At 38.4% G+C, this 16,568-nt stretch overlaps 1 protein-coding gene across 1 annotated transcript; it reads right to left on the reverse strand.

The window, feature by feature from the left end:
- Window positions 1-297: 297 nt before the first annotated feature.
- Window positions 298-16,293, reverse strand: Ca2 (carbonic anhydrase 2). Its single transcript, XM_027947960.2, has 7 exons — window positions 16,063-16,293; window positions 14,740-14,937; window positions 6,954-7,072; window positions 6,370-6,462; window positions 5,279-5,341; window positions 3,847-4,002; window positions 298-585 (listed from the first exon to the last, which is right to left on the reverse strand). The coding sequence occupies exons 1-7, from the start codon at window positions 16,094-16,096 to the stop codon at window positions 466-468; spliced, it is 783 nt and encodes a 260-aa protein (XP_027803761.1). The 5' UTR covers window positions 16,097-16,293; the 3' UTR covers window positions 298-465.
- Between the last annotated feature and the right edge of the window lie 275 nt (window positions 16,294-16,568).

A 16,568-nucleotide genomic window follows, 5' to 3' on the forward strand; every position in this document is an offset into this window, starting at 1 on the left:
TCTTAGAATCATGAACATGTATTTTGTCTGATTTATATTACATAAAATTGTGACTATTTTACCTGATTTGCTTTCATTGGTCTCTGTATGGCTTTGCACTCAATCATCCCACTTTCCTATGTTTTAAAAATAGCATTTCAACAAACAGTTATGAGTTGAGTACTCATCACCCTCTGTGCTGTGAACAAAGTCAAGGTGTTTCATTCACTCCTATCCCTTATATTAAATTCCTGTCATAGAAAGATGATACCTTAAGCAGAGAAGCACCCCACCACAACACTTCTGCCAAGGCTGACACTTGGTCTAACTCTTCACATTTATTCAGTAAGCATGTCAAGTGAGAGGTGAAGGGTCCAGAAAACCAGACACAAAGCAGCCAGGGTCCATATCACGAAGGTAGATTTGTGCTTAGCTAAAGGGAAACATCTGAAGATTGACTGTTTGTGTACCAGCTCTGGGACCATCTTATTTAAAGGAAGCTTTGATTTGTCTGTTCTTTAGTGGCTGAGCTGGTCGCCAGTTGTCCACCATCAGCTCTTCAGGTTCACCCTCGAAGTTGAAGTTAAGTTGACGGAATTTTGACATCTAAAAGACATAGCAAAACATTTTTTAAGTTTCACAATATTATTTACGTATATGCTTGTGTTAAATGTTGAAATACATTCCCCAACATTTCAAGTACCTTCTATCAATGGCCAAAACTCAATAGGTACATAATCACACGTGGACTATGCATGTATGCTTTCAGTAACAAATCCATTCATAAAAACACCCAGAATCTGACCTTGCTTTCTTATTCTCATTTTAAATCAAACAGCAAAGTCTATAAATCCGTGCCTTTATTATGTACAAAATACCAGTTCTCGAACCAAATTAAAATTTTGCTTTTTGCCCCAGGGAAAATAAGTACAACATCTGTACAATTAGATAAAAGGCCCAGGATCTGAAAACTCTATGGGCTGAGTGACAGATAAGCTGGCATTCTGCTTAAATATATAGAAACACAAAAATGCATTTTCCCATGCTGGGTTTTCAAGCCCTTGTCATGGTTGATTTTTATTCCCTTTTACACCTGTTTCAATTTCCTGGTTCAGTGCTGTGACACAGGCAACAGTCAGACAATAGCCCACCTTCTTTGAGGTTGTTTGAAAAGTAGAGTCCCCCCTTCCCCTAAATGAAGAAAGATGGTTTGGGCAATGCAGAAATACATGAACCAGTAGACTTTAACTTGATCTCTGTAAAGTAATATATCTCCAATAATCCCCATGAAGTCAACACTGATATAGGACATTACCTATAAGGTATCTGACTACCTTACAGGTACTGCAATGCAAAGGGAACTCTCAAAGGGCATATAGGGTTGTTTGACCACAACAGAATTTTAGCAATATGAAAGAGTTAGTCACCAGGTGTGGGAGCACACTCCTGTAATCCAGTGGCCCAGGAGGCTAAGAGGATCATGAGTTCAAAGCCAGCCTCAGCCATTTAAGGAGGCCTTAAGCCATTCAGTGAAACCCTGTTTCTAAATACAGTATAAAAAGGACTGGGATATGGCTCTGTGGTTAAGCATCCCTGGGTTCAATCCCAAATACCAATCAATCAATAAATAAAGAGTTAGAGTCTGCTTATAAAGTACAATTAAGTCAAATTTTTTTATCAATCCAGTGTAAGTGATGAATACTTCCTTTCTCCCACTTAAAGTATATTCTCACATTGATCAATTTGACTCATCATTTTAGCAGCAGAGAGACAAAGCCTGAGTAAAGCCAATCAAGGCAGCAGAATGTAGCAGACCCTTTTATATTCCATACCTAACATCCATTCCCCCCACACTTGACCATTGATAGATATCTGTCAGATCCCTTTTTAAGCCACTGAACTGACCATGGCAATCATATTCCCTTCCTGAGGACTGGGTTAGAAGTGGGATGTGAAAGTTTTGTTAGGCTGTGAAGGCTTTTGAAGAAAGGCTTCTCTGTTCCTAGGGAACGAACAGAAGAGTTGTTTCTTTCCTCCTTGAGGTGACTGTACCTGGATATGATGTTCAAAGTGCTTTGGCATCCACCAAGTTATTAATGGTCAAGGTAAGTAAAAAGAATCACAAAAAGAAAGAACCAGAGTTCTGGCTTACTTAATCTGAACATGATCCTTCTGTGTTATATGATATGAAGAATATCCCTACTATTGTTATTGTGCTAATACATGCAATATTTCTAGTTTAATATTACTTTCTACCTTAAAAGGCAATTCAGAGCACAAGAACTAATGGAGCCAGTTCAATAGCTTTTATCTCTCTGGGTACTTTTGTGTATGGGTGTGTGTGTACATAATAAATCCATTTGTCATAATAGCTATCAATAGCAGACTTTGGATCTTAAGCTTAATTGTTCTCAGTGAAGGAAAAAAAAAAGAATTTTCATGTTTTTAAATCATAACCCAGGCTAGGCGCGGTGGTACACGCCTGTAATCTCAGCAGCTTCTTGGGAGGCTGAGGCAGGAGGATCACAAGTTCAAAGCCAGCCTCGGCAATTTAACAAGGCTCTAAGTAACGTAGTGAGACCCGTCTCCAAATAAAAACATAAAAAAGGGCTGGGGATGTACTCAGTGAAGTTTAATGCCCCTGGGTTCAATTTCCAGTACCAAAATAATAATAATAATAATAATAAATAATAATAATAAACCATAACCCAAGCACTACATCTTCAAATAAGATGTGGCATTATAATCTTTGCTTTTGCTACTACTTCAGTAGGGTTGCTCAAATGTATGACAACAAGGCCAATTTTCAAGTCAAGCATATTATTTTTTTGGCCCATTTTGATATACTACAAAGTAAGTTTCCAGTTAGATATAGCAAGAAAGCTAAAAAATATCTTTAGTATTCATAGTTAATATTCTAAAGGAGAACACAAGAATAGAGAGTCCTTGCTCCCAGACCTGATTTAACCACAAGCTAGATGGGTGGAAAGCACTTCAATTTTCCTGAACCTCTGTTTTTCAACACATTCTAGACAGCAAAATGAGAAAGTCGGACAACACAACCTCTCTTGCACACTGCATATCTAAATTTCTACGATTCCAAAATTTTGTAGGCTTAAATCATACAACTATTCAAACACTTGTCATTTGCAAAGCTGCTCATTGCTGACTCTCTCCTTAAATTATTCATGATGCAACCTCTTGTGAATCCTAAGAAATGTCCATTTTCCACATTTTATCTATGTGCTATGTGACAGCCCAGGAAAAATCCTTTTGTGTCCACTTCTGTGGATTCTCATCCCTGAGAAGCTGCATTAGTTCTTGAACATGACCATCTACACTGTACAGGTAATGTAAGAGTGTCTGTTCTGAGTCTCTGCAACAAGCCCCCTGAGTTTTGATAGATACTTTTTCTCCAAAGCATGACTTTCACCTTCCTTGGGATTCAGAAATCCATTCTTATATAAATGAAACTGCATAAGCTTCTACTTGAGTGAGCAGTGGGTTGGGAATTTTCACTGCTATCTGTGTAACCTTGAATCTCATTTTTTTGTTTGAGTCATTATTTCCTCGTAGCTGATCAAAAAAAAAAAAAAACCAAATGCAATAGTGAAAGATACTTTTCTCATTTAATCCTCACAATGAACCTCCAATTTTACAAACTAAACAAACTGTGCCTGGGGCCATGGCTAATAACAACAAATATTTGCTGAATGCTGATTACTTGCTAAGCACTGCTGCAGATACTAGTTGCATGGCTAGAAGCAGCAGGAGGATCAAATCTGAGGATTGATTCCAAAGGCCAAACTCTTTCACCTCCACTAAACACTCAGTGTCTCCAAGCAGACCTTTCTGTAGAAAACTGACCTGCTCACTGCTGACACTAATGGGTTCCTTGAGCACAATCCAGGTCACACATTCCAGAAGAGGAGGGGTGGTCAGTGAGCCAGGGTAGGTCCAGTAGTCCAGATTTTTAGGAAGGAGGCCACGAGGATCAAAGCCAGTGAAGTCAGAGCTCTTACCCTGCCAGGCAAACCCACAGGTTAATTTTGTCATGTGATCAGAGCAGGAGGGCGAAAGGAGACTGCAAAAGATAAGTAAATCTACTCCTCTGGAACAGCAAGAAACCTTTTTTTTTTTTTTTTTAATACACTATTTCCAGATATGCTGGCAAACAAAGTGAAAAGAAATGAATAGAAAGCATTTGACTTGGACATATTGATTAGGCAGGTGTGAGCAAGAACTGATTATATTCACACGTCCATTTTTCATTTTGTCCTCTAACATAATCATTTATGTTTTCCATTAAGTCATTAGCTGATCACATCTGGTATTTTAAATGTGACTGGTACCACTAAAATAATTTTTTTTTTTTAATTTTAGGTTTCAGTAACAGAAATATATTATCCTTGAAGAGGAGGCCCTTGTCTCGCCACGCTATTTGACAGCTAGATCAGAACTAAAAAACTGTGTTTGGCTCTGGGCTGAATATCAATAGATGAAAGCAAGAAAGCTTTCCTGGAAGAGTGACAAGGTTGTTTAAAGAGATAAAACTATCTCCTATGAGAATAACTAAAGGGAACTAGAGATAATTATCCTAGGGTAGGTGAAAAGCCATGAGAGAAACCCTAGGGTCATGTGGAAGAGGAGTTGGGTCCATAAGATATGAGATCAGGGGATCAGGCCAGGAGTGGAGGTTGCACATTTCAGAAGATAGATGCTGTTGCAACTTGAGGATAAGCTTTATACAGCTGGGGCTGCCCCTGGTGATGGGCTTCCCATCACTGGGAGTGACTTTAGTGTTTAAGCAGATTCTCACTGACCTCAAACACAGCTCTGTTATAGAGATGATTTAAACACAGGACGGATGAATTCAAAGAAGTCACAGAACATAAATCTCCAACAAGCATGACTTTGTTCGTCTTGTTCATCATTGTATCTCCTGGATTAGCAAAGTGGACTGGCAATAGGAAGTACTCAACAAATATTTGCTGTATGAATTAGTGGACAATTTGACCAGATGATCTTTCAGCCTCCTTGCAATCATGAGATTCTCCAATTCTTTCATTCAGGATATTCAAATGATCGGAAGAAAGATTCAATAAAGGCAAGTCTTAGAACTCTAGTAGAATTAGGGCTAACTTTTTGCAGAAAGAAAATATGTAAGCAATATTTTACCTTCATTAACTGTTCACTCAACTACCACATGTCAATAAAACTTGATCAAAGGAAATTTCTAAAACCAATAAAGTATTGAAAAAAAGGACACCCCCCAAAGCAGCAGAAAATTAAACTTTACCTTTGTTTTAATGGAATCCAGCATATCGAGGACTTTCTGAAGGCCTGGGTTAGCACTGCCAATCTATAGAAAAACACAAGGAGGAAGATAATATAACCAATTTGACGCTCTAGCATTTTTAACTTGGGCAGCACTATCATAAACGTTCTCTAAGAAGTGAAGCAAAATCTACCACTTTATACATGCCACAGTGATCTGTCAGTGTCTTAGCTAGAAGGCACTGACACCCTGGACTTCCCTACTGCCACTTCCCAACCTGCCTCTGCTTCTGCCCTATAGTTAACTCTGAAACAATCTTTTCAGGTGTCCCCAGTGACATTCAATTGCTACAGCAAAGCCTGCCCTCAAGCGCTTTCCTTCCCTCGCCTCCTTGCAGGCTTTTACAACTCCACCTTTCCTTCTTTATAAACAGTCTCTTGTCCTTCAGCTTCCCCCAAGCCCTAGCTTTGAGTCTCTGACTCCTCGGTAGTCACTGAATCCACCCCTTGCCACTGCCTTCAAGGCCATACATTTTATAGTTTCTCAGGGTTGTGTCCCAGCAGATTCATCAGCTCCTGCTTCTTTATGTTGTCCTGGGATGACTTCAAAATACCTGCAGCGCGCCCCCCACCCTCAATATGATGTCAGAGCTGGGGAATCGCCAGTCCAGACAGTTTGACTCTCCTCTTTACAACTGGCCAGAGGGCAGCTCAACCTGTGAGGTCCCACTGTTGCCTGAGATTCTCCAATACAGAGTCTCTCTGTCTTTGAGCCCTCCAGAACTCAGTCTTACTTGAGTGTTGTCTATCATCAAACAATACTTTAGTCTAAGGTTAAATTAAAACAAAACACATACCTACTAGTCCTCTATAGTTGACTTCTTTCTGTTCTTCTAATTTCCAGGTAAATACTATCTAAACAAAACCTCCCACTTTTGTCTTTCTGCCCCTCCAGAAAGAAAAGATGGAGAGATGGAGGGAGAAGTAAGCCTGAAAACACTTCAGGGCCAAAGAAAGGCATTTGCTCAGCTCTTTTGTAAAACACCTGTTGGAAATGTTCTGTCTGGTCAATCTTTCTTGAAAACAGGAAAAAGAACTGGACCACCAACTAACCTTCAGAAAAATGCCCAACACAGCCAGCCCATCAGGTTGTTCCACGGCTTTTCCAAAATCCTTATATTTGGTGTTCCAGTGAACCAAGTGAAGCTAAAGCCAGAGAAGACAAAAAATCATAGTGAATGATTAACATGATAAAAGCCAGCAGACTTTAATCCAGTGATCATTTCTCCTTAACTAATAGTTACTAAAGGAAAATGGTGGATAATTTTAAATAAAAGCTTTTCCTTCATTTTTCAATCAAATCATCTGCTACTTGGTAGAATAGCAAGTGATTTTATCAACAGCTCTAAGATGAAGACATGTTTTGAGAGAAGGCACAAATTTTTTTTCTAGATTTATGCTAAAACAAATTCCTCCCATTTGAATTTATTTATTTTTTTGTAAATGTTGTCCTTGGGGACACTAGAGAAAGCTTTTTAGCCTTGATTGTAATGTTACAATTAAAGGTTATAAGAAGCAAACATGAATGGCCTTTGCAAAAGAAGTGGTTCACTTAGTGTGAGTTGAATTTACAAAACTGAGCTTTCAAAATTAATGCTAACTAGCCATTTACAACCTTTGTTGTTGCCATATCTTACCTCTGCAGCATACGTTGTTTTATCCACAGTGTGTTCAGAACCTTGTCCATCAGATGAGCCCCAGTGAAAGTGAAACTGAATCAATCTGTAGGTGCCATCGAGGGGTCCCCCTTTCAGCGCTGAAATTAAAATGTATGTGTAAAATATATCTGTGCACACATACATACACACATGGACACATGCATACACACATACATGCATACTCGTACATCCACACATGAAACACACATTGCTAATATTACTTCATGTGTGTTGGGTAAAGTATAGAAGCTCTTCATAATCTTTGCTTGCTGGGCACAGTGGTACCTCTTCCTGTGGGTTGATTTGAAATCACAGGTTCAGGTCCAGAGAGGAAATTTTAAGTGTAACTAATAATTCCTCTGTGCATCACTTAGGATGAAGAGCCCAGGCAGCTACTTGCCAACGGATTGGTCTGCTGCACACACATGCAAACAGGGGACCTTGCTTCTGACACTACCCAATGGCTGCCCTAGGACGTATTTCACAGACCTCTGACCCCAGTTAAGACCAAAAAAAATTTATTAATACACATTCTATCAATCTTAACTTTATAAAATCTAATTCTCCTTACACTCCTGCTAACCTGTTTTGTCCCCTTAAAATTTTAATGAACCTCTTTGACTTTATTTCCTCACCTATAAAATGGAAATATTCATTTAGTTCTTCACTAATAATGTACACATCAACTTTTACGTTCAGTGTTATATGCTTTGTTATCTCCAAGAACTTAAAAGTCTATAATAACTATACCCAGATTATACCATTCCTGGTATTAATTTAACTTTATTCAGTAAAATCAGTACCAGAAACCACATTTTTAGATTGTATATATCTGTAGATAATTAACAAGTTGTGTCTTGAGAGAAGATTATAATAGTGGGAAATTGCTATAAAAAATTCTTTGCTTATTTTATATGTATTAGTGGGATTATATATATATATATATATATATATATATATATATATATATATAACTTAGTTCTACAATTTATTTACCTAGTACTCAAATTAAAATACTGTTGCTTTAAAAGTTTTTTATTAGCCTTCACTTTTAATTTCATAAAATAGTGAACTCAAATTTACTTTGGATTTTCAAGACAAAGGGACCCAGTCTGTACAATAAAGTTTGTTCACTTCATTTCACTTAAATATGCTTAGATGGTAGCAACATCCATTCATCTATTCAAAGTAAAAGATGAAACTGGATGGAAGTTATTTAGGCACCATGGCTTTTCTATGGCTTTTGATATATTCAGGTTGCCAGCTTTGCTTTATAATAGGTTAGAAAAAATAAGAAGAATGAAAACAGAAAGAATGAATAATAAATGATGTTATGTTACAGATCTATTAAGAAACACAAATTTGAATGTATTCTGATAAAATCACATCCCTTGAAACACAAAAGCAACTTATTATAAAAGTTTATATTTGTCTGATAATTCCATATGGAACGAATAGCCTTAGCCCCAATACCAAGGTTTCTCTGAAACAGAAGAATCCCTTTTCTTTGTAAATAACATATCCTTAAAAATGAAATACATGTTTATAAAATGTCTATACTGAAAATTCTTTTATAATAACTCTTTAAGGAACAAATTGGCTGATTGTAAAAATCAGATGCCATTTGTAATACCATTAGTGCTACCAAGTGACAAAACAAATTAAATAAAACTATATTAAAGCATCTGAGATAACTGATCTTTCTGAATGTATTTCCTTTCCTCCTGTAGAGAATCATACCAGGATCTTAAATTTTAAAGAGAATAAAACTGACTGTTATTCTCTTTCTTGTAGGCCCTAAAATTGTGACCTAATTTACTTGTTTCATAGAACATTTAGAATTAGGCAAGAGCTAGATATAAGCTTTTACTTAAAAAAGGCTTTGTGAACACCAGAAAAACAAGCAAAAAAAAAGTGCTCTGTGTTCAATGATTAAATACATTCAGTGCTTATCGGTTTGCACCAGATACCTGGGTTAGTCCCTGTTAAAAGAAAATTTATTATGCATTTAGAAGCCCACTGTAATTAGGAAGGGTTACTAAATCATTAAAATTTAATTACTACAAAAAGCAGTGGGTTTGATCTTCTTTACCTGGTTATTTCTCAGCAAATTCTGAGCAATGAGGTTAATCAATTATATAACCGAAAAACACTGTTATAATAAAAATCACCATAGACTCTGATAAAGGTAGCATATATCTTTTTGAGAAACAGAATGACAGCATTTTGGTTAAATATAGGAGATTATACTACAATCCAGGCCTATTTATTTATTTATTAAATTGCTATATGATATTTTCTAAACTGTCCTAGCTTTTAAAAAATACCTCTTTCTAATGCAAAAATATATATTTTTTTAAATGGTGAAAATTGCTAGGCATGGTGCCGCAAATCTGTAATCCCAGTGGCTCGGGAAGCTGAGGCAGGAGGATTGCAAGTCTAAGACCAGCCCCAGCAACTTATCAAGATCCTGTCTCAAAATAAAAAAATATTAAAAAGGGCTGGGGATGTGGTTCAATGGTTAAGCATCCCTGGGTTCAAGCCCTGGTACAAAAAAAAGAAAGAAAAGAAAAGGCAGAATTTACCGAGTGAACATTTTTGGAACTCTACAGAGTGTATGATTTGCTATATCACAGAAACATGTTCCATGAGGGATAGAGAAATATAGTGAGACTTTCTACTCTATTTTCTTTCAAACTCCAAAAATTTAATTTAAATTCAAATAACAACATCAAGGACTCCAATTTTAATTTTCATGATCAGCCATCAGTTAAATATTATATATGTATGTATAATACAATATAAGCACTAAGTATGGCATTATAGACTGATCTATATTTATTACTTGAAAAATTGTTAAACTATTTGTTTTTGTTAAAAATAGGAGATTCAGTAATACTGAAATAAATCAGACTTCCCACAAAAATATAAACTTAAAATTTAGCATTTTGGGATATTTTTCATCCTAATCACTATTACTTCTAAAGACATCTTCAAATAGCAAACTAAAGACCTTTAGTGTATGTCAATAATCTCTCTTAAATCCAAGAGCTAGGTAAACTACTCCCAATTATCCTTAGTTTAAAAACTAAAATATATGTAATTTTTTATTAATAAAGCAAATCAATAATTCCACAGAAAACATAGTATTTCTAGGAGCTGAATAATCTCTGCAAATATCCTAACATTTTAAAATCATGCATTACTATATGTACTACTGATTAAATCATGCATGCTTAGCTTGTTGACAGTAGCCAATGATCCTAGGGCTCCATGTCAGGGCAGACAAATCTAGCAGAAAAATGCCCATATTTCAATTCTTTTCAATGAGATATTTAGCTGTCACTTTCAACTACATTAAGCAGTCAAAATTCAAGAAAATGGAAGTTTAATTTAAATCATACAGCAACTGCATAGGAGTAAAACTGATACTGATAACATAATTAACTAGCACAGTTAAAAGGCTTTGGTCAGTTTTCCAGCTATTTAGGGTTCTGATCCCATTAATTGAGCACATGAAAAGCCCTTTCATTTCATTTCTGGTTGTTAAGGTTCCCTTTAATTTATGCTTGCTTGTGGAAGGAAAATTTTACAACTTCAAAAGCTAGTCCCTGAAAATCAAGCAGGATCCATGTACAAAGACCCATTATGTCATACAGACAATGTTCTGCTTGAAAAGAGTAAAGGTGAGCTTCCTTCCTTCTTTTTTCTTGAAATAAACAAATTTAAAAATTCCAATTTCAAAAATAAATACATAAAACAGAAATCAGGTGGGAGTTAAAAATAAGCTGGCCCAATAATTCTGGCATTGGCTTTCAATTTTTGCCATAACTTTGCAAAAAAGCAGGACAGTTCAAAACTCATTAATATAAGTTAATAAGTTAGCAGGAGTAAATAATTTGACTAGTATTCTTTTCCACCAGAAAAAAAAAAAAATCTGGCAATAAAACATCTCAAGCTGGGAGAGTTATTTTTTAATAACTTAAAAATTACCTAACAGGATTAGCAATTTTTCATTAATTCAAGGTGGTTTATTTAAAGGGGTTTAGAAAACTGATGAGAACTTTAGCCTAAGCTTCCAGTTAAAGCCTATAATTCCACCCTTATTTCCATCCTATTTTTTGTTAAAAAGAATTATCTCCAATGTAAACATAAGAATAAACTCAACCAGCTCAGTTCCTGACACCCAAGGACTTAAGTTAAGGTGTTATATTGTTACATTAGGACATATTAGAAAACCTAAATTTATGGGAAGTTCTAGAAGGCTGAAATCTTATCAAGGGAGGAGAAATGTAAATGAACTGAAGCATTTAAATGCAGAAAATAAGAGGTAAAGAATGTCTAAAAATATTAACCCCATAAAGATCACTCCTAACTAAAGGGCTGTTAAATGGTTAATTTTTAAAACAATTAAGTGACCAAAATGAATGAATAATTTTTAAAGGTAAGTGTAAGAAAAGTACATTAGCTTTCCAAAACCTGGTATGTTCAAACTAAATGTTAACTATGATTATCATTCAAATTCTATTTTTAAGAGATTGCCATTTAGTCTCTCCAGTAAACTAGGCAGGAGAAGACTTAGCAAGTTATTTAAACTCAAGCTTTCTGTTTCTTCATGTTTATTTTAAGTGGGTTGACTACAGGATCTCTACCATTTGTTCCAGCTTTGAGTCTAGAATTCTTTAAGAAATAAATAAAGTATAAAGGCTATTTTTCTTCATGGTATTGTTATTTTTTAATCAACCCTGTAGATGGATTTTCCATTTATATCAAATTTTAGTATATTCTGCATACTTGTTTAACCAAAATGACTGAAAGAGACGTGGGCAAAATTACAAAGAAGTCTTTCATGGCAAGAGAGAACAAGTCTTTGTGTGTTGGAGGGGGGGTTACTGGGGATGGACCCCAGGGGTGCTCTATCCCTGAGCTGCCTCCCCAGTCTGTTTTATTTTATTTTGAGACAGGGTCTCCCTAAGTTGCTCAGGCTGACTTTGAACTTGCATCCTCCTGCCTCTGCCTCCTAAGTTACAGGATTACAGGCACATGCCACCACTCTCAACTAAGTCTTTCTAATACTCATTGCTGACTCTTGTTTTTGTATACTTTCTTGCCTTTCTAAAGTACATACTGTGTACTCTTCTTAGGTCCCCTGGTGTTTCCTAGTTTCCTTTGCCTGGAATCTCTCCCAAGACATCAAAATCCTTCAAGTCTCTACCTAAGACTATTTATTCCAAAAATTCCTGTCTACTCAGACTCCTAAGCCTACCTCATGTTTCCACAGTTCCTTGAAATACTGTCTTTTTGTATTTATCAAAGTAATTTTCAGTGTCTGTTGTTTCTGGGTCCTTCTATTTTAGGCAGTCTCAGCCCACACTGAGCTCTGGGGATGAGGAGAGGACCCAAGTACCCATCCTGCCTTCATGACACTTAGTTTATCAAGTGTTCAATCTGTTATTAATCAATTTTTTTTTTGTACAAGAACTGGCTGGATAATACATGTGTCTCTAAAAACATGTGTTAAAACCCCTACCTAATCCACTAGTTTGCATTATGTTTCATTATCTAAACATGGCCATTATTCCCTAGAAGAAATAGTTGAAAAACATGTGATTAGGTCTAATCAGTTACTGCTTATGTAGAAATCCTTCAAAGGTTAATATATACATGGTAAAATTCACAACTATATAACTTCATAAATAGAATCAATGCATATTTAAAATAATAAGTCAGATGTTTGGGAATATATAAAAATAAAATTTTAAACTATCAAGTGTAGGAAGTAACCCTAAATGGTATTAAATTAAGGTTTCTTCAGAATTTTATCACAAGTGCAACAGCTACAGCAATTGCCTAATAATTGTTTGCTGAGGAACTGCTATGTGCCAGGCACTGGGCTAGGCGCTTTATAACAAACTTTCCTATTTAATCTTTCCTCTGTGGCAGATACTACTGTTATTCCACTTTTAATTTAAAAACCTTAAAACTTAGGGAAGGTATTATCCTTCCCCAAATCACTGAGATAGTTAGTGGCAGAGCTAGAATTCGAATCCAGGTCTGTTTGATCCCAATTGGCCCTCACAGCCATCCTACCATAGGCTAAAATCCATTTTCCAGTAAGGCACACTACCAGAATAATTTATTTTCACAGTCTCCTTTATAAGGAATATATAAAGAGCTACTTCATCTGGTTCCATTTGTTTCTTCATTGTTCAAAAAAATTGACTATGCAATTTCTATGTAGCATGCAATAAGGTAAATAGTTGGTTTGACATTGTATCTGTTGCCAATAATTGTGGCCTTAAAAAAATAGTTGTCAGCTATGGACTAAAGTAGCTCATCTTTTTTTGGTTTTTATATGACTAAACGTGAAACTTTATAGCATCCTTTATGTATGTAATAGAAATCTTGAGACCATTGACCATACTATAAATATATGGTAGTCTTTACATGAAAAAAGAAATTGTTTTATGATTAATCAGTTGAGCAGTGTTTCTTTGGAATGGGAGAAATTCTTGGGAAAAGCAAGAATTACTGGAGACGCATCATCAATGTATAGCCTCGACTTGATTTTAATCATAATGCTAGAAAGTGTGTGCGTGAGAGAGAGTGTGTGTATGTTTGTCTGTTTGTCTGTCTAACTGTGTCTGTGTATACTAAGCAGAAGTACATAGGGAACAGGTAGGTTGAAAACATTTCTCAAATGATCTCCACATTATATATCTCATTAAATTGTCTTCCAGAATTACTGTTTTAGAAAGCCAAGTGTCCAAAGCTTTTTAAAAGAGGGGAGGATAAATGTTGTTTTTCAAAACTGAACTGAATATACTGTACAGCTCCTGGAAAAGAATAGTCAACTTGACTTATTTGGTTTTAATTATATACTATATAATACATTAGTATTATAGACCATTACTCCAAAACTCACCCACCCCACTCCCATGTCACCACCAAACACGTGTTTGCAAGACCATTTCATTCAATGACCTTCAGAGGAAAACACTCAGGAAAATAGGGCACTGGCAATTAAATCAACCAGTGAGCAAGAAAAGCAGTTACTATGACTAAATGGGATTGTTCTCCTTTTTCTAAATAAAATACAAGAAGCATTCAGTGGTATCCTGTAAATAGCTGTATTACAAATAACCTATGGTAATTGGATTTATGGGTAATGGGTCAGGTATGTTCACTAACTCTAACAAAACATCTTTGTGGAGTGAACTTCTAGATATAGACCAAGATAAACTGCCCCCTTTATCACACTAGCCCAAAGTGAGAAATATTCATAAATACAATGCTCTCCAAGAATTTCAGTATTTTAAATTGTCTAGTTTTCATCACTTTTCTTATTGCTACTTTGAAAATAATGCACATGAACATATATTTTTTAAGGGAAAGGCATCAATTCCAAAGACAAATGTTCTAAAAACATTTTAGAATTAAACTTAAGAAGTTATATTTTTGCAAATTTCATTATTACTGATCTGATGGGGTGGGGAGCTTCCCTTTTGTGACTTATCACAGGCAGATCACAGTTACTCTATGCCCTACACAGAAGCCAAGAATTTTAGAAAGGAGACACCGTCTCAGGAAACTTCAAATTAATTAGCCTACTTCTTTGAGTCTGGGACCTAATGAAGCCTATTAGAGTGGCATCTTAGGGACTAAGACAAACTGTAGTATTAAAGATGCTTCCTATCTCTGCTGGACTTCTTCCACTAAGGTGGGAATACAGCTACTAGCTAAAGGGCACACTTTAAACACTAACCTGCAGTGTCCTGAGAGTCATCAAACTCCACGTTGAAAGAATGACCATTGTTGAGGATCCTCCGAGAAGTCGGTTGCTCATAGCAAAGGCACAGAGGTTTCAGAGAAGGGTCATGCTTGGCTGTTTTGGTGTCAATGTTAACAGGGGACTGACGCTCTCCCTTGGCAATGGGGAAGTCCTTATGCCAATGTTCTGGTCCTGAAAGGTGAGGAGACACATGTGAATACCCCAAATGTTTGGATGGATATATACCCAGACCCCCCCCCCCCAAGAAAGAGGCAAGGGTTCCAAAATCAATCTGTTCAGTTCCCATTTTGGTGGTACCACTTAATATTAGAAAAACCTTTGAGAAAACAACCTATGCCTCAGTTTCCTCATTTGCAGAATGTGATAATAATATTATAAGTTTATCTTATAGATGTTGTGAGAATTAGAGTCAATACACATAAATCTTTTAGAGAAAAGAGCATCATATAAATATTAGCGATTTTCATAGTCATTTTACTTCTCAGCAACTGAGATCAGCTTGTGGCTGGGATTTGGGATATGCCAGCTCACTCGAAGTATCCACACAGCGCCTGGTTCCTCCCTCGTGTCCTCGCACTGGTTGAAAGGTCAGAGCCACTGCTCATGCACAGGCACCCCTTCTTTAATAGTCAAGAGCCCCACAAGGGGAGCCCCCCCGCCCCCCGCTCGCCTAAGACGCACCAGACCATCATTGTCTTCCCTCCGCTTGCTCAGGAAACCCAGATCTATGGCCATGATAAAGCCCGGATCTTGGTTACTGAACCCCTAGCATTGGAAGTCGAGAAATGAAGGGGAAACTCGGGAATCAGAACTATGTATTTAAAGCAACTCCAGAAAATGCCCCGGGACAGTTGGTGCGGGGAATCTTAGCCACAGGTGGTGCTGAAGCAGACAGGATGGAAGAGGGGCTCAATTTCTCTGTGATCAACTAAAATTTTCCGTTACTACCCTTCCCCGCAGCCTCCTAGATCAGGTTAAAGGGTCCCAGCTCAGGACCCAGGAACGACTGTCCTCGGGTCCTACGGACAGGGGCCCCGGGCGCCTGCCTCTCCCGGGCCCTGCGCGCTGCCGGCGGACGCCGGGATTCCTCGACAGTGCGAAGGAGTTGGGGCGATGGGGGCATCCTGGGCGCAGGGGAGCCGCGGGAGAGGCTGGCGCCCGGGGCGCACCTGAGCCTCCCGCTCTCCGGAGCCTCCCGCGCTCCCCGCGGCCGCGGTAAACAGCAGGTGCGGGCGCTGCGGGGCCTGGGCAGGCATCCAGGATCGGGCCCCGGCGCCGCTAGTCGCCCGCACTCACCGTTGTGCTTGCCGTATCCCCAGTGATGGGACATGGTCGCGCCGGCGGTCGGGGCAAGGCAGGAGTTGGCGCCTGTCTAGCGGTGGCTGTTCGGGCGCCTGCACGGTGCGTGTCCGCGGGTCGCACTGCCACCGGCTTTTATAGGCTCCCGCCAACTTCGTGCTCGGGGGCGGCCCAGGGGAGGGGACCCTGGATGGACCTGAGCGACAGGGGAGGAGGTGACGGGCGGAGGTGATCTCCCAGTGCTCGGGGCGGGCTGGGCGGGCGAGGCGCCGGGGGCGGGGAAAACGCCCTCGCGGCGGGCGTCCGGCCGGGCTGGGGAGCTTCTGTCTCACCACCCGGCTCCCCTCGGCCAGCGGCCCGGGCCCCGGGTTCCTGGGAGAGCCTCCGAGCTCTCGGTGTGCGGTGGCGGTGGTGGTGGCGGCGGCTCCCGGTTCCTCCGTCCAACCGGGGCTGCGGATCGTCTATGCGCACCCCATCCCCCTCCGGAGCACCGAGTCTGGCAG

This window comes from Marmota flaviventris, chromosome 15 (assembly GCF_047511675.1).
Source record: "Marmota flaviventris isolate mMarFla1 chromosome 15, mMarFla1.hap1, whole genome shotgun sequence".
In the NCBI taxonomy this organism is placed as follows: Eukaryota; Metazoa; Chordata; class Mammalia; order Rodentia; family Sciuridae; genus Marmota; species Marmota flaviventris.